The 27,106-nt window shown below is 37.0% G+C and overlaps 1 protein-coding gene across 4 annotated transcripts in view; it reads left to right on the top strand.

Moving 5' to 3' along the window:
• LRRC49 (leucine rich repeat containing 49) overlaps nt 1-26,753 on the top strand; it is a 154,995-nt gene extending 128,242 nt beyond the window's left edge. For all 4 annotated transcript variants that reach the window (XM_034660736.1, XM_011228817.3, XM_002922323.4 and 1 more), the window contains 4 exons: nt 2,655-2,840; nt 5,514-5,623; nt 16,525-16,678; nt 26,111-26,753. In XM_034660736.1, the coding sequence (XP_034516627.1) occupies nt 2,655-2,840; nt 5,514-5,623; nt 16,525-16,678; nt 26,111-26,314 (654 nt within the window). In that variant the 3' untranslated portion in view covers nt 26,315-26,753. The remainder of the gene's footprint in view (nt 1-2,654; nt 2,841-5,513; nt 5,624-16,524; nt 16,679-26,110) is intronic.
• The last annotated feature ends 353 nt before the right edge of the window (nt 26,754-27,106 follow it).

The raw sequence follows: 27,106 nt of genomic DNA, 5'->3' as shown, positions 1-27,106 counted from the left end.
GTAAGGTTGCAGGATACTAAATCAATATACAGAAATCCATTGCATTTCTATACACTAATAATGAAATAGTGGAGAAATTAAAACAATCCTATTTACAATGGCATCAAAAATAATAGAATATCTAGGAATAAATTTAACCAAGGAGGTGAAAGACCTATACTCTGAAAACTATAAAACATTCATGAAAGAAATTGAAGATGACACAAAGAAATGGAAAGGTATTCTGCGCTCATGGATTGGAAGAAAAGTTAAAATGTCCATACTCCCCAAAGCAATCTACAGATTTAATGCAATCCCTATCAAAACACCACCAGCACTTTTCACAGAGCTAGAATAAACAATCCTAAAATTCACATGAAACCATAAAAAAACCCAAATAGCTAAAGCACTCTTGAAAAAGAACAAAACTGGAGGTATCACAATCTCAGATCTCAAGATATACTACAAAGTTGTAGTAATCAAAACTGTGTGGTATTGGCACAAATTACACACATAAATCAATGGAACAGAGTAGAGAGCATAGAAATAAACCCATGATTATATAGTTAATTAATCTTCGACAAAGGAGGCAAGAATATGCAATGAGAAAAAGACAGTCTTTTCAACAAATGTTGGGAAAACTAGACAGTCACACGCAAAAGAATGAAACTGGACCACTTTCTTACACCATAAACAAAAATAAACTCAAAATGGATTAAGGATGAAAATGTGAGACCTGAAACCATAAAAATCCTGGAAGGGAAAAAAGGTAGTAACTTAATTCACATTGGCTGAAGCAACTTCTTTCTAGATAGGTCTCCTGAGGCAAGGCAAGCGAAAGTAAAAATTATTGGGAATGCATAAAAATAAAAAGCTCCTGCACAAAAAAAGGAAACAATCAATGAAACTAAAAGGCACCTACTGAATGGGAGAAGATATTTGCAAATGACATCCAGTAAAGGGTCAGTGTCCAAAATGTATAAGGAATTTATACAGCTCAACACCAGATACACAAATAATCTAATTAAAAATGGGCAGAAGACATGAACAGACATTTCTCCAAAGACAAACAGATAGCCCACAGACACATGAAAAGATGTTCAACATCACTCATCATCAGGGAAATACAAATCAAAACCACAATGAGATATCACCTCACATGTGTCAGAATGGCTAAAATTAAAAAGACAAGAAACAAAGGTGTTGGCTAGGATGTGGAAAAAAAGGAATGAACCCTTGCACGCTGTTGGCGGGAATGCAAACTGTTGCGGCCACTGTGGGAGGAAGTATGGAGATTTCTCCAAAAATTAGAAATAAAACCACTGTACTATCTAGTAATTGCACTACTAGGTATTTACTCAAAGAATATGAAAAGACTAATTTGAAAAGATATGTGCACTCCTACATTTATTGCAGCATTATTTATAATAGCCATACTATGGAAGCAGCCCAAGTGTCCATCCACAGATGAATGGATAAAGAAGATGTGAGTCCACAGATGAATGGATATATATACGTGTGTGTGTGTGTGTGTGTGTGTGTGTGTGTGTGTGTGTGTGAGAGAGATGGCAAGATTTCATTCTTTTTATGGCTGAATAATATTCCACTGTGTGTAGATAGATAGATAGATAGATAGATAGATATATGTGATATATAAAGGAAAAAAGGGACAAATCAAAACAGACTCTTAACTATAGAGAACACACTGATGGTTACCAGAGGGGAGGTGGGGGGGGTTGGTGAGTGAAATAGGTGAAGGGGATTAAGAGTCCCCTTACTGTGATGAGCGCTGAGTAATGTATAGAATTGTTGAATCACTGAATAGTACACATGAAACTAATATAATACTGTATGTTAACTATACTGGAATTAAAATTTTTTAAAAATAAGGTTGAGAAATTAGCTTTTTCCAGTTTTTCCAATTAGCTGTTTGTGGTACCATTATATTACTTATTAGTATGTATTTGCAGAAACTTGAGTTCTCCCTTGAGTTTTTTTTATTGTTGTGTTTTTCTCTGTTAGCCAAGTGATTTCCTTCACCTGCCCTCTTATAGTTCTTTCTCTTTTTGCTACATCATCCTCCCTAAAGAAGATAGAAGTGGAGACAATATGTTCAGAAAAGAGCATCCAATTTCACAGAAAGAACACTTACATTAGCATTTCAGTTTCAGTGATTTTCTGTTCCCATGGCAAGTTTAACTAGCCTGAATAGCAATTGGCAAGATACAGGTGGTAATGACTAATTAGTTCTTCTCAGAACCATTGTGAGCCCTGTATTTATAAAGTTCTGGAAGTTTTATTTCTCACCTTTCCTTTGTAGATTTAATTTCAGTTTAAAGCATATGAAATTATTGTAATGCCTAAAAGTCTGAATTATTGTATATTTATTTAATTTTAAGGATCTTAGTTTGCTCATAAATGGGGGATATCCTTTGCAGATGGGAAATCACTTTGAATTCACTACTGGGCGGATTAATGGATTCCATCAATGATGTATCAGATGGACTAAAATTATGTAAATTTAGTAGATTCAGTTGATTTAAGGTAATTGAAAACATATTAGTTAGGCCTAAAGTTTACAGGCTTCTTGGAGAATGATCAGTGAAGCTTTAATGTGAATATTTTAAGATGCTTAAATTCAATGTTCAGCTCTTTTTTGTGTTTTATTATTGCAGCACCTTAAATTCAAGGAAACAAATCTTGTAATGCTGCAGCAATTTAATGCACTAGCTCAACTCCGCCGTGTCGACCAGTTGACAGTTGATCCTCAAGGAAATCCAGTTGTCAATTTTACACTCTGGAAATACTATGTACTGTTTAGGCTGAGCCATTTTAGTATGCAGAAAATAAATGGGACAGAGGTAAGCTTAAACATAACTGTAGAATTAAAATATTCCTTTTTAGGGGAAATAGTCATAAAAATGGTTAAGAATTTCAGGAACCATGATAGAACTTTTGAGAAATGTGCGTTTTTCCCAAATCTTGACATTTACAATGTTAAAAAGCTAAAAATCCATCAAACACCTCTAAAGCACTAGACAGACTTTAAAAATAGCAATGAAATAATGGTGAATAGCAAATACTTTTACTGTTCTTTGTAAACATTCAGAGAAGTAAAAGGTTGATAGGATGACAGTTAAGAAAAAAAAGAACACTTACGTAGGTACTGTGATCTTTGTGTTCTTCAAAGTGTATTTCAGACTGCCGGACACATAAGAAGGATGGGGAAGTAGTACCCAAATGTCAGTCGAGAAGGGTCATGGTAGAGGAAGGGAGGAATAAAGTGAGAAAAAAGAATGTATGCAGGAAAGAAGAGTAATTTTAAAAAGAAAAGATGAGAAAGAGAAATAAGGAAGAAAGGTAAAAGAAGAGAAAATAAAAATGAGAAGAAAAGGTAATAAAACAAGCATATATAAATGCCTGGACTGCTTTGTTAATAGTTTGTAACAGCTGCCAGTGGATTACCTGCACTGTGTAACTCACCCTGGAATATTACTAGTGAAGGGTTATTTTTCAGATTCATTTTGCTAAGCCTGTCACAAGGGTAATTTTCCTGCTGTCCAAAGACCATGTTCTCTAAATGCTCTTTTGGAAGAAAAGAGAAACTATGCATCTTCCGCTCCTGTGCAATTCCTGCACTGAATTTAAATAATCCTCCAAAGAAAGAAGATCTCTAATATGCTGTTAGTATTATTACTGTTATCTCTTAAAATTCAGGAGACCTCCGTATTGTAAAATGCGCTGTAATCAAGTTTGCCAGCATGGTGGTAATAGCCACTGTATTTCCCTGCAGCTGATGCACTGCAAGTACTCAAAAAATCCAGTAGAGTGTTGAGAGACTGGAGCTCTCTGGATCAGTGTACAACAGCCAAGTGAAATTTGCATCAACCATGGTAGGCTCATGACCACAGTATCAGCTGTCTGTTGAAGATGTAGGACAAATGTGGAACCTTCAAACTACTAATTTCTCCAGCTAGTTCCCAAGAGATTTGGTTCAGTCTTCTGTACTCTTGTGCATTCTCTTGATACTTCCCAGAAAGGTTGTGAGTCATTGATCAGACCTAATAATTAGTCCCAAAATTTTCCAAAGCTACCCTGGACTGGAAATAGAGTAGTTATTTTGGCTATGGGTGAGTTTTCTCCTTCATTAATGGCCAAACTTTTGACCCCGTTAACCTAAGTAGTATATTTACCCAGACATGGATCACTACTAGAGATGTACTGATTATGGTAGAACCTTGAAATGGGAAGGAATGGTACAGTATAATTACATAAAATAGAGAAGAATTAGAAAGAACCAATATAACTTATTCTGATTTAAAGTTCCTAAAATGTCAATATCCAGGATGTTTGACCCTTTATTAACAGCCTAAAATAAAGCTGCTTATTTCAACCTTGACAATATGTAGTTATATTACACTATATACCTACTTTTCTTTGTATATGAGAAAGAATAATACCACTTGAAGTAGAATTAAATTTGAATTGTGAGCATCGAGAAGAAAAGATGGAGCAGTGGCCTGCACTGGCCACTAGGTGACTATGTTAGACCAAACAACTTAGTTGTCGGCTAAAGGAAAGATTTGAGGGAACAGCAGCCTCCTAACTCTGAAGGTCTTAGGGCAAGTGGGAGGCCGCACTGAGTCCTGTGTATAAGATGCTAGTGAACTATGGGTTTATTTTTTGGAAAATGCCTGTGAAGTGTATTACAGCTGGTATTAATGAATTGTTTTAAGTTCCAAATTTAACTCTACCAGGGTTTCTCAACCTCAGCTCTGTTGACATTTTGGGCCAGGTCATCCTTCGTTGTGGGGGCCGTCCTGTGCAATGACGGATGTTTAGCCGAATCCCTGGCCTCAACCCACTAGGCTCTAGTAGCACCCCCATGCCAGTTGTGATAACCAAAAATGTCTCCAGACATTGTCAGATGTTCCCTAGGGGCCAAAATGGCCCCAGTTGGGAACCACTGATTATATAGACAAACGAATAGTATTTAAAATGCAAGCAACTGTTTCTTATATTAAAGAAAATATGCCCAGATATTAATCCAAGTCCCACTTTCAGCTGTTAGTACCTTCATGGTTAACATAGGAATAAGCCCTCACAGAGAGTACCTGTGACAGTTGTTCCTTGTGGAAAGAGTATCCTTGCTTATCTAATGTTCCATCTCTCAGAAAGGGACAATGTTATTGGGAATTTTCCCCCTAAATCAATATACTCCAAGAAATTACAGGCTTTCTGGAAAAAATTCATTAAGAATTTAAGTTGCCTCAAGTATAATTCTCAGGGAACATTGCTTTGAGTTAGAGCTAACTCCTCACCGCGGTCATCCTCCGTCACCATGAGCCACATCGGTACATCTTCATTTCAGTTAAGTTAGGGAAGGAAAGGATGTCAATGAGAACTCCTCTTACAGCCCAGGAGAAGGTACTTCCCTGGACTAAAGAAAATACGTTAGAAATTTCTTTGGAATTGTGTTAATTATATCAAGCTAGAGACTGTCATTTTGACCCCTCTCCGTTGCATCTCTTCAGGTGACGCAGAATGATATGATAATGGCTGAAAGGCTCTTTGGAATCCTAGCACATGTCGCATCTTCCGAGTTACCCCAGTACCGTCTGATTTCAATTCTGGGTGATGCCAGGTAATCTTTAATTTCTATCATTTTTATAGAATTTCTGTTGCACTAGGAAAAAGGGATAAATTTCACGCACCTCTTAACTGGCCGTGTGCATCCCACAAACATGGATCCTAAATTTGTCTGTGGCTGGCCCTCTTCAAAGTGTTGGGGTATAAAAATATAAGACAAAATTCTTGCTCTCGTGTGGCTTATAAACTAATAATTTAGAAGATATATGTAAGCACTTAAAATGTAAATGTTTCAGATTTCAGAGAGGGCTGTAGGAGTGTGGGAGAGACCAGTTGCACTTTGGAACAACCTAAGGGAAGGTTTCACAGAAGAGGCAACATTTTTTCTATCTCCTCAGGAATGAGGAGGAGTTTTTCAGGTAGGGGATATAGGGGAAAGAGATCTGCAAAGGTGCAAGGAATTGTAACAAGTTTAGTACAATTGGAGCATAGGATAATTGTGAATAGTGACAGGAAATGAAGCTAGAAAAATTATGGTCTGATTTTGAAGAGCTTTGCAATCCATTCAAAACAAAAATGAATACTTGTGCTTTGTAATTAAGCACAACAATCATGTGATTAGATGTATGTTCTAGAAAGGCTGCCATTTGAGCAGACAGAGATGGAAGGACTGGAGACTAATCAAGAGGCTCAGTATAGTCCAGGAGGGAGATTTTGAAGGCATCAACTAGGACAGTGAGAGTGGAGGAAAGGATAGTTTGATAAATACTTAGGAGAGGTATACCTGACAGCACACACTGAGAAAATGTGCATGGATGCAAAGAGAAAAGTCGAGGATGCTATGTCAGTCGTGATTCAGTTATAGATAAGAGAATTCACTCTGGCTAGAATAAGCAGAAAACAACTGATACACAAGGATTTAGCTGTCTATAAAATCATCGGAAGGGGCAGGGAAGCAGTCTGATGACTCCCAGAATGGTACCACAGAACCAGCCCAGCAAGGAAGCAGCCACCTCTGCTCAGGGAGCTGGCTGATCAGGACACTGTCATCCCAGTTGCAGCCTCCAGGATCGTACCACTTTCCCTCCATGGGGGATCAGGAAGTTCCCCACTCCTGTCCCCGGAACTTGGTTGCAGGATTTATCGTTACGGGTTTGTAATTTGTACCCCAAAAATGGTCATCTGTGTGCTACCTCTACTTCCCCACTTGGCTCAGTTCTGATTTCAGATCTTACCCAAGTGTGTCTGATTGGTAGAATCTAAATCCCATAAAAAACCTATAGAGTCACTTAAGAAAAAATGTACCGAAGGAGGGACTGCTACAAAATGAACAGTGAGTGCAAGAAATAGGAAGCATTGAATTAAAAAACTGATGGTGTGGATGTAAGTAAAAATGAGAGGAAAAAAATGAAACAAGACAAAACCAGAGAGGCAGACACCCTAAGAGGCTCTTGATCTTAGGAAACAAACTGAAGGTGGCAGGAGGGGAGGGGTTCAGGGGAGGGGGTGGCTGGGTAATGGACACTGGGGAGGGTATGTGTTGTGGTGAGCGTTGGGTGTTATGCAAGACTGACGAATCACAGACCTGTACCCCTGAAACAAATAATACATTACATGTTAATTTGTAAAAATATGCTCATGTAAGGAATTAAAAATTAAAATAATAATAAAAAGTAAAATACAAATCTAAAAAAATTATAGTTATCAAAAAATATTTAGTATTAAGTACAAAAAAAATTTAGTAACCCTGAAAATAAAAGTCCCAGAAATTCTTAAGGGAAAGGAAGTTAAATTTTCCTAAGCTTTTTTCCCCTTGGGAGTAATAATAGGTACCAATTAGCACCAAAAGTTGATGGAAAAATACATGTTTAACTGTGTATATTAAAATTTTAAGGACTACCATTAAGAAGAAAAGCTAGATGTACAGATTCTAAATCACTAAAAAGAAAACTCTGGAAAGAAAAGAAACATGTTAGTTATAATAAATATTAATAAATGGAATTCTCCTATTAATAGTTAGTGGCTATCAGAGTTAAAAATTGAGTTACATGTTGTATTTGAAAAATACCCCTGAAGAAAGCAATATATAAAGTTTGAAAATAAAGGGATGAAAACACATAGCAAGGAAATGCCATCAACAACAACAAACAAATCTGGGAATATTAATATTAGTGATAATAGAATTGGTGGCACCAAAAGCTACAATCTACCAAAAAATATGATAATTATGAAACTTAATGTAACTAAGCTCCTAAATATATTAACAATTACAAGTATACATGACGAATTCATAGTTATTGTAATAGATGTTAATCTAATAGATCAGTATATCAAATAAACCCCCCCAAAAAAAGAATATGGAGGATTTGAATAACACAGTTAATGCAATTTATCAAATAAATGGATTTATAATTTTATTCCCAGACTCTTATTCCCAATTCAAAAACAAATTCTATTTAGATTTTATTTATTTATTTGACAGAGAGAGACACAGCCAGTGAGAGAGGGAACACAAGCAGGGGGAGTGCGAGAGGAAGAAGCAGGCTCATAGCTGAGGAGCCTGATGTGGGGCTCAATCCCAGAACGTTGGGATCACGCCCTGAGCTGAAGGCAGACGCTTAATGACTGAGCCACCCAGGTGCCCTCAAAAACAAATTCTTTTTAAACACCAATGAAATGTTTGCAAAAATTGGACATATATTAAACTCAAAGAAAATCATGTTTCCCCAAAAAAATATGCAAACAGATCACTTTCTCTAATGATACCATAAAATTAGAAAATAATAAGCCAAAATTTTACCCGGTTGAAATTGGAAACACAAAGAAACAGGAGAAGCAGTTTCCAAGTGCCTTTAAACTTAAAAAAGATGTTTAACCTCAATCAAAGTCATAGACATGAAAATTTTAAAACAATGAGAGAACTTTGTGGGTGAAAGGCTAAAAGTTTGGTGGTATATAGCGTGTTGAAACAGAACTCTTACACACGGTGGTATAAATTGAGGCAATTCTTAGCAATACCTAACAAATTTTAAATTTATGTCCTCTTTGACTTAGTAATTTCACTTAAAGGAATCTTTTTCAGATAGTGTTTTTTATGTGAGCACAAATAATGCAGCCAGTGTTTATAATAGCAAAATACGAAAAGTCACTAGATTTCAACTAATAAAGACCGAGGACTTGCAAGTCCAAAAATAATTAGAGGTTCTGATATGAAACAGTCTGTAAGATGTCTTAGAAAATAAAAATGCAAGTTATAGGACAGTTGTATAGTGTACTGCAATTTATGAGATATGGGGCTGACATTTCAAAGATGTCCTTGTGTAATTTTAAAATATTTGATTTTTTAAAAATGACTGTCTCTAGGAGTTGAATTGAGGACACTAGGGTTCCAAAGTATGTAGAAGCTTACTTTTTTACTGTATGCTTATAGATAACTGCTCAAATTACCTTTTTGGTTTTGTTCTGTTTTGGCTTTTGTTCTTTTTTAATTTTTATTATTATTATCATATTCCTTTTTTAAGGGATTTTAAAAAATACTTTAACTCTTTTGGGTTGAAGAATAAATTAAAACCAAAGTTATAAATAACATAAATGAATTTGGTAACAAGGACACTCTGTGTCACAGCCTGTGGGATGTTGCTAAAACTGTAGTGGGAGGAAATGATATATCTTCAATATACATGTTAGGAAACAAGAAAGATTAGAAATTAATGAATGAGGCTTTCAACTCAAGAAGCTAGAAAAATACCAAAGTAAAGTAAAAGAAAATGGAGGCAAGAAATTCAAAAAGATAAAGCAATTTTTAAAGAAATAAGAAAGAAGAATCATTAACTAGTAAAAGCAAAAATTGACTCTTTATAAACCATTTTCTAAAGAAAATTTAAGAATTCAATTATTAAACTTTTTTATAACTTATCAGAATAGATAACAAGGAAACCAGACACTACATCAGCATACACAAATAATTGGCATTTCTTCACTAACATAGTAAATTCTTGAAAATAGTATTAGAAAATTATCCTATTTATAGAGGCAATAAAAATGATAAAATATCAGGAAATCCACCTGACACAAAGTTAACTATGAAACAAACAGCGAAATTAGGCGTTAAAAAAAAAGTCTAAAAAATGGAGAGATGTACATTGTTAATGAATTCTGCTTAATAAAAATGTCAATTTATTTTAATTAAATTATGTAGTTATTAACTTTCCAATCAACAATCCCAGTGTGATTTCTCAGTAAACTAAACAAGATGATTTTTGTATCTTAGGAAGACATTCATCACTTCAAGTTTATAAAAACATTCTACTATACTTTCTAATACTTTTGTATGATAAAAGACATCATAAAGTCAAAAGACATGAGCAGGCAGGGAGAATGTATTTGCAACACATTTAACAGATTTAAGAAGTCCTACGAATTTAGTATTAAAAAGACAATCAACATGAAAGTAAAAGCAAAAGATATGAAGACTTTACAAAAAAAAAAAGGACAAATATTGTAAGAAAAGATCCAACTCACTTGTAATCAGAGAAGTAAAAATTAAATTAAAACAATAAGATTTCATTTTTGCCAATGAGATTGACTAAAAAATTTAAGAACTAATAATATTGAGGGTTTGTTAGTATTCAGAGAAATATATGCTCTACAGTACTGGTGGAAGTATAACTTGATGCAGACTTGTGAAGGAAGTAGTTTAGCAATACCTATCGTATTTTTGAACCCAGAAGTTCCCGTACTAGGAATATAGCCTATTGAAATGCACATATATGGGCACAAAAAACTTATGTACAGGCTGTCATTGCTTTATTGTTTGTAGTAACCCAACTTTGGAAAGTACTTAAATGTCTAACAATAGGGAAAGTCAAATAAATCATGATACTTCTAAACTATGAATGTAGTATCTATATGATACTATGTACATTACAGTTATTATAAATCTATAAGAAAAAGAAGAAAAAGGAAAAAAAAAGATTAAAGTAGATTTTCCGTTCTGATATGAAATGATCCAGAGACAGATTGTTCATTAAATAAAATAAAGTATAAGAGAGCATTTATATTATGACCCGATGTCATTTTTGAAAGCAACAAAATAAATGTACATGTATAAATATGGAGGCATAGAAAGGGAGCTAAAAAGGTGAACACCTGGTAGGATGTGGGTGTTAGGAGTGGTGGGTGAGTAGTTAAAGAGTGGTTTTCAAGTTTTGCTGTATGTATGTTTGTACAGTTTGAAAGTTCTTATTGAGAATACATTGGACTTCTCCAATAATGGTGAGTTAGGTTGTTTTGACAATTCCTTGCACTAAAAACAACGAAAAATTTGGATAAAATAAAAATGAAAACTCCATAAAAGTACTGAAGAGCTGATAAGATATAGCATAATAACTAGGCCGAGATCTATGGGAAGAACATTGAGAAGTAAGGTGAGCATGTAGACTGAGTTTAACCTGGAGGCATTTAAGGGAAACTTAAATTTTGCCTTTGTTAGCTGCAAAGAGGGAAGGCTAGAAATCAAAGCCCAGGACCCCCTCTAAAGTGGTGACTATAAATTGAGATCTTCCCAAAATTAAGCTACAATCCCTATGGCTACACCATCAAGATGGTGTCAGAAATAAAGCTCCCTTTCTTCACCTGGATTTTCCAAGGAAAGTTGTCATGGTATGAGCAGAAAAGGGGCAAAATTGTCTCTAAGAAATGTAACCAAAAGCCAGTCCTCATACAGATTTGCAGCCTAAATTCATAATACATGGATAGTTTAAAATAATATCAAAGTTTAAATGTTACTACCTCTAGATACCTGGGAAAAGCAAATGCACCTCCTCTCTGGAGGAAGTTTACTTCCCACCTATCTCGAAGAATTTCCGTAAGTAATTTTTAAGGACAGTGACCAGGACACAATGGAAAAAAAGTAAAAATAACCAAGCACACAAGGAAATAAGCTACCATATATAAGAACTAGCAGGATAAAAAAATATGCTACAGAAACAGACCCACAAATACTTTGGATTTTGGCATTATTTCTTAAAGATTATAAAACAAATATGCATCGTGTATTTCATGATATAATAGACAAATTTGAAAATATCTGGAGATAACAAGAAAATTTAAAAAGTGATCCATCAGATCTGGAAGGAAACCAAAAGAAGTTCTATAAATGAAAAATGCAACAAACACAATTAAAACTTAAGAGGTTTAACAGCCAATTAGATCTAGTTGAAAAGAGAATCAGTAAATTGGGAAATAACCAAGAGAGAATTTTATGGGATGAAGCATAAAGAGAAAAGAACATATGGAAAAGCAGTTAAGAAATGTGGGGATAGAATGAATTAAAAGGTTTAAAATATGTTTGATTGGAATTTCAAAAAGATAATAAAGAAGGTGGGGTAGAGGTAATATTTAAAGATAATGGCAAGGAATTTTTAAACTGATGAAATACCCTAATCTATACATTAGACAAGCTCAACCAATTCCAAATGTATTCAATTAAAAGAAATCTACCCCAAGTCACCTCACAGTGAAACCACAGAGCACCAACTATAAAGGTGAAAAATTCTAAAACAGCCAGGAGAAGATTATCTTTAAAGGAGTGCACATCAGCAGTTGACTTCACAACAGCAGCAGTGGAACTCAGAAGACAGGATAGTAAATGATATGTTCAATTACTGAAGGAAATTAATTGCCAACAACCTAGAATTCTATACACAGTAAAAATGTCTTTTAAGAATGAAGATAAAATAAAGACACTTTAGAACAAAATAATATAAAACAAAAGCTAAGAGATTTCCTGCCAGTATTACTGCACTAAAAGAAATTATAAAGCCTGTAATTAAGCAGAAAGTGATCCCAGATAGAAGGTCTGAGGTGCAAGAAGAGCTAAATGAAGAACAAGGAAAATACCAAATTTGTGGGATAAAGCTAAATGAACATCGACTGTATAAAGCAACAATAATTATGTGTTATGGGTTTTAAAATCTATAGAATTAACATACATTACACCAGCATAGTGTAGGAGGAGGTAGATAAAGATACGGCGTTCTAGATCCTTGTATTGTCTGGGAAGGAGCCTTCGTAATTAAGGCTAGATGTTAGCAAGTTAAGAGTACATGCTCTAATTTCTATGGTAACCAAAGAATAAAGAGTGTACAGTTTCTAAACTAATAAGGAGGAATGGGGGAAATGGAAAAGAAGAGAAAGAGAAAAGAAACACAGAACATGTGGGTCAAACTGAAAGAAAAGAAAATGTCAGATTTAACCTAAATGTGACTATATCAGCAATTCCATTTGTACCAAAAGTCAGTGGCTTAGAACAAGAGTCGTTTTCTCCCGAGTCTGCAGGTCAGCTGGATGGCTGTGCCTTCAGCTGGGGTCCTCATGCATCTGCAGTCACTTGTGGGTTGGGTAGGCAGCTCTGCTGATCAAGCCTGGGCTCTCGCTTGTTTGGGGGTTGGCCAGCTATAAACTGGTCTAGGGCGGCCTTAGGTATTTGGTAAAGTTGTCTTTGGTACAGTTTGCTTAGGTATTTAGGTAAAGTTGTCTTTGCTCCACCCGGTCTCTCATGCTCTAGAAATCTGCCTGGGTTCGTTTTCATGGGAGAGGCAGGATTTAAAGAGAGAGAGAAAACATGCAAGGACTCCTGAGGCCTGGTCTGAATACTGATACTATCATGGAGGTAGTCTCCTTAGCTGCAGAATCACATTGTAAAGGGCATGAATCTAAGGGAGCTCGTAATTATGACCATCAATGTTATCAATGATAAAATACAAATGTACTAATTGTTCTGGTTAAGAGTCAAAGATTGTCAGATTGAGTAAAAAAATGAAGTTCAGTTATACGTTGTTTACAAGGGACACATCTGAAGCATAAGGTTACATAAAGTTTAAAAAGTAAAAAAGTGAGAAAAGGAAACAACATCAATACTAACCAAAATAAAAACAGAGTAGCCATTGAGGACTAAATACACTAAGGTTAGAAGCAACACAAAAAATAAAGAGGATCATGTGAAAATGATAAGAGGTTCAGTTCATCAGAAATAGATAAATTTGCTAATTTAATTTGTATGTATCCGTTAGCATAGCCTTAAAAATCTATAAACCAAAAATTGGCATTACTACAACTCCACAATCACAGTGGGAAGTTTTAATATACTTTTGAGCTATTAATTTAAAACGGATATAAAATACATGAACATGATTAACAAATTTGATTTAATGGACGTCCAGAGAACATTACCCCCAATAACTGTAGAACACATGTTCTTGTCAAGCATGCGTGGAAATTTATAAAAATTGACCAGATACTACCCATAAGGCAATCATCAACAGATTCCAAAGGATTTACATAGCCCATGTTTTCTGTTCAAAATTCAATTAAGCTTTAATTTAGTTACTCAGTGTTAACCAGGAAATCTCCATATATCTGGAAATCAAAAAACACATTTCTGAATAACCCACAGATTAAAGACAGTTTTATAATGGAAACTACCTTGAACTGAAATATAACAAAAATACCACATTTCAAAACTGTGGAATCAAGTTACATGATGCTAAATGAAAGCATTTTAGCCTTTGACATGCATGTATTAGGGAAGAATAAAGGCTGAAAATGAATGAGCTCAATATTTATCTAAAGGAGTTAGGAAAAGAAAATAAAGAAGTTAGAAAGAGGGGCGCCTGGGTGGCACAGCGGTTAAGCGTCTGCCTTCGGCTCAGGGCGTGATCTCGGTGTTGCGAGATCGAGCCCCACATCAGGCTCTTGGACTATGAGCCTGCTTCTTCCTCTCCCACTCCCCCTGCTTGTGTTCCCTCTCGCTGGCTGTCTCTATCTCTGTCGAATAAATAAATAAATCTTTAAAAAAAAAAAAAAAGAAGTTAGAAAGAAAAAAGCAAAATAATCCTGAAGGAAGTTGAAAGAAATAATGACATTAAGAACCAAATAATAAGGGGCGGCTAGGTGGCTCAGTCAGTTGGGCATCCGACTCTTGGTTTTGGCTCAGGTCATTGGCTCAGGTTCCCGAGACTGAGCCTCAGGTCGGACTCCACTCTGCAGGGAGTCTGCTTGAGGATTCTCTCCACCTCCATCCCACCTCTTCCCCCACTTGCACACACTCTCTCTCTCAAATAAATAAATCTTAAAAAAACAAAACAAAACATTGGGTCCTGCTCTTCAGATTTAGAAAAAGAGATTCAAGTGTTATGCAAAGGGAAGATAAGGATAGCATTTCCTCATTATGGAAAAAATCAGACCCAAAATTTCCCTTTTATATTTTTTTAGATTTTATTTGTTTGAGAGAAAGAGAGAGCAAGAGCAGAGGGAGGGGCAGAGGGAGAGGGACAAGCAGACTCCCCATTGAGTGTGGAGCCCAATGCAGGCCCAGATCCCGAGACCCCGAGATCATGACCTGAGCCGAAGTCAGGTGCTTAACCAACTGAGCCACCCAGGCATCCCCAGATCCTTAATTTCTAAGGTGGTGTGGCTTATTGAAACACACAAGGCAATGAAGACCAGATTCTGGAACGATGTGATGCCAGGGGAGGAGAGTCCTACAACTCAACAACAAATCTGTTCTAGGGGACAGATGGCATTAACAGCATTAAAAGTTTATACTCCAGAACATCTGAGTTTGAGATTCTTCAAACAGCAATAGCCTTGTTTCTTTGTGTGACAATTAAAGCTGCCTGACAGTGAATAAGGGAAAAAAATAAAAAATAAAATAAAAACAGAATTAATGAAAAATGATCATTTGAAAAGACTAATGTGAATGATATAAAATGTATATATGCATTGCTTTGGTAATTGAAAAGTCAGTAAAGAAAATGCAGGTGAAGATCTATATGTTACTCACTTTCTTTATAAAAGTTGAGAAAATTATACTACTAAATATCTAAAATAAGGGCTTGGTTAGGTATATTGATTAACATCACAATTGAATTTTATTCATTCATTCAGTTTTAATGACATAGAAAAATGCTTACTAGATAGCACTGAGTGAAAGTAAGTGTACAAAATTGGATGTTTAGTGTGATCTTAACTTTTTACAAAAATTCCTAGAAAAAGCTGCAAAAAAATATGTTGAATGTGAACAATGTTATAGTTTATATAGATTTATGAGCTATAGATTTATGGGTGATTTTTATCTGTTTATACTTTTCAAAATGTGTACTCCTTGAAATTTCTAAAGTTGCTGTTTTATACTTTTAAATTGGGAAAGGAAAAAAAATTTAAAAGAACTATTCCTCTTCTCTTCCCAATCTTTAGTTCAGTTTAAAGTAAAGTAGTAATAGCCCATCACTTAGAGACACACTAAGTCTGGTGGAAACCAGCAATCAACCTTCATGGGAGGTGAGTTACAGCACTCTGTCTAGCCTTATGGGTCTGCCAGGGATGCTCTGAGCACTGTGTATGTTCTTCATAATCAAATGAAGTTTCTGGTTTCATTATTTACCTCCTACTAAGATCTTGCCCCAATGTGCTAACACTTTTTGTTTTCGGGTTTTGTTTATTTTGGTTTTGCCTAAAGTTAAACCAGTATCCCATTCCATTTTCTATCTCTGAGTAATACTGCTGAGCTGCATAATGGAATTACGAACTCTTTGTGTGATTTGTAAGAGGTAATATATATTTTATGAAAGATAAGCACTGAGAAAGTTTGGGTCGTTTTATGCTCTTGATTATTTAAATTTTGTATTGATTTCTTTAAGGTAGAGTTTGTTCACTCTAAAAGTGGTTGAGACATGCTTATGCTGATGATTGGAAGTTATGAAACAAAAGAATTTGAGTTGACTAGCTTAATAGTAGAAAGATTGGGGTATTGAACTGAGTTCAAATAAATAACTCAAACTCATAAAACAAACATTCCAAAGAGCATATGCTTTCCTCAAAAGTCAACAAAAAAATAGGCACATTTTAATAAATCTCATTGGTAACTCTCTACATCTCTTGACTGTCTTTCTACAGAAAGAAGCAATTCCGGTATCTGCTAGAAACCAAAGGAAAAAAACCTGGTCTTGTCAATGAAGAAAACAGCGATAGCAAAAGACTCGTGGGAGAAAACACAAACCGTGCTACACTAAATTATACCACGAGAGACTTTTATAACGAAAGGCTAGAGGTAAAACCACCATCAGTCTTTGGGATCTGGTGCCTGGATGTCTCCCACCTGGCGTGGGACTTGGAGGTTGTACATTTCTCCCTTTAATCAGTGAAGATAACATGTTTGTGTCCTGGAAAGTTAGCCAGCCTCACGTTACATACAGCTGGAGACAGTAGGCACCATGGCCTTAGGAAGAAATAGAGCCCATAGTTCCAATATCTTATTTCAGCAGAAAAAAAAGTTCCAAAGAAATCTGTACCAAAAATTTAGACCAAAGTGGACGAGGGGTTCTGATCTGTCTGAATTAAGACAGAAGATACGGGCTTGTTGTGAGTACCTAGGTAGCCCACGTCAGGTTGCGTCCTTGATGTCCTCGTTCACTGCTTTCATTCTCCTACACCACTAACTTCTGCATCCTTAATTGCGTGGTACCGTTTTAACCTACCCTGTTTCCACTGTAGCTACTTAGCCCGCAAAGCTGGAGCTAATTCTTTACTTCTTCGTGTTCGGAGGTTTATTGGAGAAATACAGTGTTAGGGTGCCACAGGAGCTCCAAAGAAGGGCGGCATGCAGTGCCTGCCTTAATGGAACTCCTAAGGAAGCCGAAGAAACAAGTCCTCTAAATAACAATGGAATGTGAAGATTCTGCGAAAGATTTTGAGGGGACTGAAGGGTAAAGAGCAAGACAAAGGGCAGAAAGCCCTCACTGACTGAGCATCTTTCACTGATGTGCAAGACACCGTGAGTTGTATTTATATAACTCACACAGGTTTTAGATATGTATCATATATATATATACGTATATATATGGCAGTGAAATGGCCAGGCAAGTGGTTTTCGGATCTTTTTTAACAGCCATGGGACTCTTTATTCAAACCATATTGTAGCTGAAGCCCCGCAAGTCAAAACAAAGCAAAAACCGCAGAGTAGCTGTTGTTGTTGAGGGAAAGGAGGGCTTCAGAGCTTCATTTGGTTGGATTGTCTATTATTTTCCTTCCTCCTCATCTTATCCCCAGTCCTGAAGCATCTCTTTGGAACCCATAGGGCTCTAAGGATTACAGCTTGAAAATACCTTGAAAGCTCAATGCAATCGATATTTTTATAGCATCCTAAAAGATGTTCAGATTCTGCTTTAGATTCTTCTAGTACGAGAATCACTGCTTTGTGAGGTGGCTCTTGATTCTTTATCACTGAACAATTCCACTGGTGAAAAAATTCTTACCCATGTGAAGCTGAAATCTGCCTCCTAATAACTTTTAATTCATGACCCTAGTACCACCTTATGTAAAAAAGAGAATTAGTCTCTTTCTCATGAAAACTCTTTAAATACTTGAAGTCAATACCTTGAAGTCATCCCCCACCCCCACAGTCATGCTTTCACTCATTCAGAAATCATGTGTGAGGCCCCTGTCACACACATTACTTGGGCTGTAAGAAGTCACTGTCCTTATCCTCACGGATCTCACATCCTAATGGAGGAGATAGGCATATACGGGGATGGTTATAAATCAGTATATCAAGAGAGTGCAGGTGGGATATCTTAGTCAGGTCAAGGGAGGCTTTCCAGAGAAGAAGTTTCCTGATACCAGTCTTAAATGATAAAATGTAGCTACATGCAAAGGGAAAAGGGCAATTCTGAGAGAGCGCAGTATGAGTAAAAGGCATAGAAGCATAAACTAGACAAGGAGAGAGCCAGGAGCTATGAGCAATTCACTCTTCAGAAGCACAGAGGTTGAGGTAGATGATGTTAAAAGAAGAGACTAGAAAGGTAATAAGAGGGCTATGTGAAAGGATTGAATTTAATCTTTGGCCAGTAGGGGCTTCCTGGTATGGCCAAAGGAGGAAAATGAAAGCCAAACTGACAGGATAGCAAGTCTTTGTCTTCTTGAAGGCACTCAGTTCCATCAGCCAAAAGTTAATACTAATATCAATAAAAGACATTTACAAAAATACCAAAGAGCTGAATGCAAAACAAGAACAATTTCACAGAGAAATCAACCAACTCTTTAAAGAACAGACAATTCCAGTGATTTTTAAGTTGTGTAAGATTATTGCAAAAGAAGAAAACTTTTCCATTTTTTTAAAGGCAGACATCATAACATTACCTGCCAGGTTTGGCACAGAAAAAGAAAAGCCAGACCAAAAACCTAAGAATATAGATGGTGCAAAAATCCTTTAAAAAAGGAGGGGGAGAATTTAAAGGAGACTATAGCAGAACGTTAAATGAATAACAAAACATTACAGCCAAGTGTAGTTTATTCTAGGAATGCAAGAAGATTCCTATCAGTAGATTGATTGATCTAAGGTGAAAAGTTGTGATTATTTCTTTAGACATTGAAAAGGCATTTCACACAATTCAACATCCATCCTTAATTCTTTTAAATCAGCAAATAAGATAAATAGAAATTGAATAGCAAATGTCATGCTTGATGGGGAAACTTTAGCAACATTAGCATTAATGGTTGGCAGAATTCTGAATGAGATGTCCTCCACGATTCCCACATCCTGGTATCCCTCTCTTCAGTGCCGGTAAAACATGTGACTTGCTTCTAACCAACAGAATAGATCAAGGGTAAAGGGATTTTGCAAATATAATTAAGGTCTCTAATCAGTTGACTTGAGTTAATGGAAAGGGAGATTATCCTGGGTAAGTCTGACCAGGTCCTTTAAAAGAGGATTCAGGCTACTGCTGGCCTTGAAGAAGTAAGCCACCATGTGAGAGGGTACGTGGGCAAGAACTGCAAGAAGCTTCTAGGAGCTGACAGCAGTCCCCTGCTGACAGCCAGCAAGAAAATGGGGCTTCAGCTCTACAACTGCAAGGAACTGAGTTCTGTTCAAACAACCACCTGGGTCGGGAAGAGGATCCAAACTATAGAAAGGAACACAGCTTGACTGACACCTTGACTACAGTGACGTCCTGAGCAGAGCTCCTGGCTAAGCTGCACCTGGACTCCTGGTGCATGGAACCTGTAAGATGATAGGTACGTGTCATCTTAAGCCACCAAGTTTGAGATAATGTGCTGCACAGCAACAGAGCCCTAATGCATCACTGAAGTCAGCTCAAGACAAGGACGTCCAGTATTGCCATTATCATTTATCAATACAGACAATGCAAAAAGGCAAGAGAAAGAGATTAGTGGTAATTTGAAAGGAAAAGAGTGAACTTATACTTGTAGATAATAGTATCAAATCTCTGGAATTCCCAAGATAATTAAACTATAAAAGCTATAAGAAAATTCAGTAATGGAGCAGAAATCAACAGCTTCCATGTAAGTAAATAACAACCAGAAAGAGAAGACCCAGCTCACAGCAGCAACACAAAAAGATAAAATACCTAGTAATAACTAACTAATAAATATGCATGATTTCTGTGAAGTAAGCTTTAAAACATTAATGAAGCACACCACAGATTTATACAAATGGAAAAACCTACCATGTTTTGGATAAGAAGGATCTAAAGCAAAATGTCAGTTTCCCTTAAGTTAATTTAAAAATTTAATATGATCTTGGGGCGCCTGGGTGGCTCAATTGGTTAAGCGTCTACCTTTGGCTTGGGTCATGATCCCAGGGTCCTGGGATTGAGCCCCGAGTTGGGCTCTCTGCTGGGCGGGGAGCCTGCTTCTCCCTCTCCCTCGGCCTGCTGCTCCCCCTGCTTGTGCTCTCTTTCTCTCTCCCTCTCTGTCAAATGAATAAATAAATTAATCTTTAAAAAATATAAAAATTTAATATGATCTTAATAAAAAGGCCAAAAATTTTTGTTGAGGGTTTTTTGAGACAAGTTGGTTCTATGGTACATGTGGGAAAATAAGCATAAAAACTCTTTTGAAAAAGAACAATATTGAGAATACTAGCACTAGGTATTAAGGTATATTATAAAGTCATAGCAATTCAAAGAGGATGGCCATAAAGAGATAGTCTAATGGATAGAATGGAAAATTCAAGTGTATATCCAAATACAAAAGATAATTTATTATATGATAAAGAATAATCTCAAGTCATGTGGACTATCCAATAATTGATTTAGGAATAATTAGGGAACTGAGGGGGAAAAAAGCTAGATTCAGACATTATATCAGCATAAATTCCAAATGGGTCAGAGCTTTTAAAGTTTATAATAAAAGTATAAAGGTTTTTCAAGAAATCCTGGAAAATATGTGTGTGGCGTTGGCATGAAAAAGACCTTCAGTTGGATAGAATAAGCAAAGACAAGAAAGAAACGAAAAGATGGTTTGCAACTAATCTTCTTAAATGATAAAGAACTTTTATAAATCGGTAAGAAAAGGGGCTGACGACCCAATATAGGCTATGTTACCTATTTAAAAATAAATTTAAAGTAATATACCATTTACTGTAACAAAAAATACTATAGGAATGAGCAATAAAATATGTATAAGTCCTCTATGGAGAAAATTATGAAATTTTATTGAAAAACATGGAAGAAGAACTAAATAGATAGTTCATGTTCGAGGACAGGAATGTTCTACATGGGAAAGATTCTTCCTAAATCCATCCATAAATATAAAGCAGTTCTAATCAAAATTTGTAGAATGTCACCAGCTGATCCAAAAGTTATCTGATAGAGCAAAGAACCTAAAATACACAAGACTAAAAGTGGGGAGAACTTGCCTCACCAGATGTCAGGTATATTGTAAAGCTGTAGTGATTAAGGCAGTGTAGGAATAGACAAATAGACCTGAGAGCAAAGTAGAGAGCAGGAACTCTCCCATGTATGTGACATACAGATAGCCCACGTATATGGGGATGTAGATAAGAGGTATTGCAGATTAGTACAGACAATTTAATAAATGGTACTGAGGAAATTGAATATGAAATCAGAAATACATATTGAACCCTTACTTCACACCAAACAACAAAAATTAACTCCAGATCAAATGGAAACCCAAGTATGAAAAGCAAAACTTTAAAGTTTTCATTGAAAAAGTAAGTGAAAATCTTTATGACCTTGATTGAAGAGACTGTGATTTTCTAACACCTGCAGGTTACAAACAGAAGAAAAAAATGTCATAAATTTGACAGTCAAGATCATTGTTTGTTTGTATTTTAAATAGGAGTAGTTTTAGTGGAGTCATATAAGCAGCATCTCAAAATGGTTTGAGCAGTAAATAAGCAATCCGAAAGTTAGGACAGAGAATGTCGACTCTTGTTTTGAGAAATGTCGAAGGGATTTTGGAAAGAACACTTGGCCGCTAGGAGACCTGGATCTGAGCCCCTGATTCTACCACTTAATACCTGAAAGACCTTGTCCTAGTCCCTTAATCACTCTCTTGACTTACAGTCTAGCATTCCTTCGCCCAGACCACGCTCCTTACCTCTTGAAAAATATTTATTTATTTTTAAGATTTTATTTATTCATTTGAGAGAGAGAGAGACAGCCAGCGAGAGAGGGAGCACAGCAGGGGGAGTGGGAGAGGAAGAAGCAGGCTCAGCAGAGGAGCCCAATGCGGGGCTCGATCCCATAATGCCGGGATCAAGCCCTGAGCCAAAGGCAGATGCTTAACGACTGAGCCACCCAGGCGCCTCTTGAAAAATATTTAGATCATTGCAGCATAGAGTGCTCAGTCTCTCTCTCCGGTGTATCCTGAGTTGTGAAGGGAATTAATTATAGTGAGTTCCTCACAAATCAGGCTAAGCAGACCCTTCCGTTATACATATGGCATGTATAATTATACATACGACATGTATAATTCTGTTGCTTGGTAACTGCCCATCCATGCTCCTGACTCATTTCAAAAAAGATCTAAGGCAGAAGTGGAGTCCTCGAGCTGAAAGGGACTAATGATTCCAGTCCTGTTCTTAGACAAATGAGGAAAACAGGAGGCTCAGAGGAACTACTCAGGATCGCACGGCCAGTTACTGACCGAGCTGCCTCTAGAACTCAGACCTCCTGATTGTTGACCTTGGACTCTTTCAGAGTGTATCATGCCACTTTCTGAAGTCTTCCTGACCACAAAGTGCTGTCTCTTTCTGAACACTGATTAGATTTGCTGTCTAAACATCTTGTTCAGCACTTAGTTACTGTTAGTATTTTTTTAGTTAGCTTTTCGTACGTGTAGGCCATCTCTCCAACTAGACTGCGAGTCCTTCAGAGACTAGAGTTTCCTCTGGGAAAGTATTAGTAGTGATGTGTAATCCTGAGCGCGTCTCTCAACTTCTGTTGACCTTAGTTTCCCATTTATGAGATGGGGATACGGATTGTACCCCAGTACAAGTACCATTATAGCTGAACTCGCTCCACAACAAATCCCACCTTTGACCTACTTTTTTCCCCAAACCATCTTCATGACAAAAAGTTTTAGTTCGATGAAATAAATAATATTGTATAGAGTTCATCTCATCAGGATTGAACTTGTACAATACTTGCTTTATGAACCCCACAGGGATATTGTGGGATAGGAAAAAAAGAAGTATATGAAAGCATTTGAGAATGGAAAAAGCATTATTCAAGGAGCAGTAACTCCTTGACGGGTCAGGGCAAGAGAGGTATCTCTAACATGCTTTTAACAGGATCGTTCTGGACAGGCAGAGTGAGTCGTCCTGGCAGATATCTGATGAGTTGAGAGCATACTTCACGGAGATGGGAGTAATTGGTATGGAGGAGAGAAGAAATGATGAAGTAAAACTGCTTTCCAATAGTTCTGAATTAAGGGTTATTATGGCAGATGCAATTCTGTAGCAACATGTTTATAAAGAAGTAATGGAAGGAGCTATAGCAAGAACTTTTAAAGCACCAAAAATTGCACTATGCCACTTACAAAGAGTTTAATTTATATTATGTATAAATTATTTAACAAAATACATCATTTAAAAATTCTTTACGTTTTTGTTATTCCTTAATTACTATAAAAATTTTCCAGTCTTACTGCCAGGACTTTCTTTTTTAAAAGGCTCAAAATTGTGGGGTGCCTGTGGCTCAATCAGGTAAGTGTCAGACTCTTGATTTCAGCTCAGGTCGTGATCTTGGGGTTGTAGGATGGAGCCCAGCATTGGGCTCGTGCTGGAAGTGGAGCCTGCTTAACATTCTCTCTCTCTCTTCCCCTCCCCCCTCTCTAAACTAAATAAATAAAGAACTCAAAATTGTGTTTCAAGAAACTCAGCAATGTGTAAAAGAGGCATTCACTAAATATGCTATGTGCCTTCTGTTTGTGTAAATGTATTGCATGTTGTGAAATATTGCTCGCTTCAGCTCTTGATCGATCTCTGGTGATTCACACTTGTCTCTCTCCCTGGTAGTCCCTGTGTAGCCCAGATTTACTGAGTGTTAAAAGGGAACAGCTCAATGCTGTTCTCATCAACAAGCTAACTTAGTGCAGGTGACTAAGTCCCAGACCATATTTCAGAGTTAAAGAAAGTGAGATCCATCGGAGAAGTAGCCAGCTGGAACCATTTGTTATTTATTGCCCATCACAATCTGTACATATTTTTATGCGAGGTCAACTCATGACCAGTTGTTTTTAGCGCATGAACTAAATCAGGTCGGCATGTTGACCCCTGAATGGTGAGTGATTATTCAGAGAAATTTTATATGTCATAAGAAAATTTCCAAAATATGCCTGTGTTAGGGAAAGTTAGTGACAATTGGGACTCATCATTAACTTACGTTAATTAATCAAGAATCCAAAACATGTTTTGTTGTTTTAAAAATTGTAAAAATTTGGAAAAGGAAGAGAAATAGAAAAAAGGAGGAAAAAACTCTCATGGTCTCAACAACCCAAAGACAATATTAATGATACTTCAATATGGGTCACCTGGATGGCTCAGTCGTTAAGTGTCTGCCTTCGGCTCAGGTCATGATCCCAGGGTCCTGGGATCAAGCCCCGCATCGGGTTCCCTGCTCCGCTGGGAGCCTGCTTCTTCCTCTCCCACTCCCACTGTTTGTGTTCCCTCTCTTGCTGGCTGCCTCTCTCTGTCTGTCAAATAAATAAATAAAATCTTTTTAAAAAATGATACTTCAATATATTTTCTTCCACTCATTTTCTTTATACTTTTTCTAACTTTTTAATGAAAATTTCAGACATAAAGTTGAAAGAATTTTATAGCGAATGCCCATACACCCAAACCTAGATTCTGCTATTAACATTGTGCTGTTGTGTCCTTGCTTTGTCCCATATCTATACATTGACCTATCCTCTATTCATCATCCGTCCACCTTCTATTTTTTAATTCACTTCAAAGCAATTGCAGACATTAGCATGCTTCCTAAGTAATTCAGCATATGTATCATTAATCAGAGTTCAATATTTGATATAGTTTCTTCTTTTGGGGTAAAACTTATATAAAATGATATACAACTCTTAGGTGTACAACTGCTAAGTTTTGACTTTTATATCCATGTGTATAACCCAACCTCTATCAAAATTTTATTTTGTATTTTTGTTTTTCCATTGTGATGTATTTTCCTTGTTATTACAAGTCTTTATAAGTATAATTTTAATGACAACATCTGTTGATATTTTAAATTTAACTCTTTAATTCATCTTGAAATTATTTTGGTATTTTCATTTGATTTGGAGGTTTAAATAGATTCTTTTCCAAGAAGTTAAACCTATTGTCTCATTGACATTTATTATCTCTTTCCTCTTTCATTGATGTGAATTTTTCCTATAATTCTGATGGTCTGATCTACTCCATTAATTTTTCCATATCTATTTTGGCACTCTCCATCATCATGCCTCAATACTCCTCACAAGTATGAAGAGCCAAAATAAATGTTGAATTCTTATATTGAACATATGGCTTTGTGTCAGCCACTAGGGTGAAATTGGGGCCCAGGGCCTGAATAGCTTTAGGCCCAAAACTTCCGCTGTAATGTTTTGGACCCAGATTTTTCATTTGCAAACTTCCAAACCCAGAATTTGAGTGGGAGCACTGTTTCTCTCAAGGCCAAGTTCTAGGTCCCAGGCTCATGTACGTTTCCTCTTCCTTGTACACTTTTCCCCAACTTGGTCCAAATGGTCTAGCTAATGAATCAGTGTAGTGCCGCCACACAGTCTCCTAACATACGGACTGAATTCAGAGTATGGTATTTCCAGGATGTGTCTGGCTATTAATTGACCTGATACCAATTAAGATTGTCGGTGTCGGTGCCCTGATACGCTTACCACTAGCAGCCATGAATCTGTGCATTCCTCTGTCTTGCGTGAGCTAAACTCCCTTAACTGAGAAAGGAGATAGTTACAATCCAGGTGATTCCAGTAAAGAGACGTCCTCTAGCAGAGCTGTCTAACAGGCAGGAGTGGCCTGGGAAGTAGAGAGCTCCTCACCGCTGTCTTTACTCAAGCAGAGCTCTGTGTCCAGAGTGTCTAGGAAACTACCCCTGCTCTGGAGGACGGGGCTCAGAGCAGGTGCTCTCATGTTACTCTCGTTCAGCTGGTGGTGCCTTTGGCTCTTGGATTAATTACGATTCAATGCAAACTTTTCTTTTTTTAACAGGAAATAAAGGAAAAAAAGAAATTCTGCAAGATGTATATGGAAGACCTCGTGAAGGAAGCCACAGAAATCAACATGAAAAACGAGGCTCTGCAGAAACTTTGGCCGCAGATGTTCATTGAGCTTGTTAGGGATGCCGTCATAGAAATCCGCAATAAAAATTCCTACATGAAGCTCTGCCTACAGCAGATAACTGACCAAAAATAGAAATGGCTTTTAGTTCCAGTTGACTTTAGCAGTTTTGTGTTTTCGAAGGTTGAAAACAAGTAGGTTAACCATGTTGAAGCAACACTATCCTACAAACTAGAAAGCCTAGCATCAAAGCACTCTATAGCCTGCTGTTCCCGTAGTTAAAGGTGAGGAAGAAGGCAGGAGGACAGAGAGAAGGGAGGATCAGCTTCCTGCGTAAGCTGACCAAACAACGTCTGGGAGCTAAGCGGTCTTGAGAGCCAGCGGGGCCCCGCGCCAGCACCGCGTCCCGGCTCTGCTTCGCCCGCCCCTGCTCTGGCCCAAAGCAGCGAGTGCTTGCTCAGGGTTCAGCATGAGTTGCTCCCACCTACTTGCAGCTGATAATTCCCAGTTACTTGCCTTTTTATTTTATGTCATGATTTCAAAGCCAAAAATACGTTCTTTTTTATGAGTGAAGAATAAACTTACTAATAAATTAGTAAAAAAAGAAAAATGTGTTTGCCTTCTTCGTCCAGTCAGAAGTGGCCTATTACTGTATGCTCCTCTCTAGCTGAGCGGGAGCCCTTCTCTTCACTTAAGTAGGAAGAGGCCCCATCCTTCCAGGGGTGCGTCCTCAGGGCACCACAGGGCGTCATGGGGTCACCGGGGACAGAAAATATGAACGTGAGTACAGCGGGCGCAAGAAGAAAATGCTTTGTCTGAAGGGCTCCCAAGTTGAGTGTAAAATGCAGTCACAAGTCGGTAAGTCTGCTTCTCCGAAAGGGGTGTCTTTCCATTGCTAGCTGTGCGGGGGCTCTTTCTTCAGGCAGG

The sequence above is a fragment of the Ailuropoda melanoleuca genome, chromosome 5, assembly GCF_002007445.2.
Source record: "Ailuropoda melanoleuca isolate Jingjing chromosome 5, ASM200744v2, whole genome shotgun sequence".
Taxonomy (NCBI): domain Eukaryota; kingdom Metazoa; phylum Chordata; class Mammalia; order Carnivora; family Ursidae; genus Ailuropoda; species Ailuropoda melanoleuca.
The sequence above is the reverse complement of the archived record's forward strand: the minus strand, read 5'-3'. Positions and strand labels throughout refer to the sequence as shown.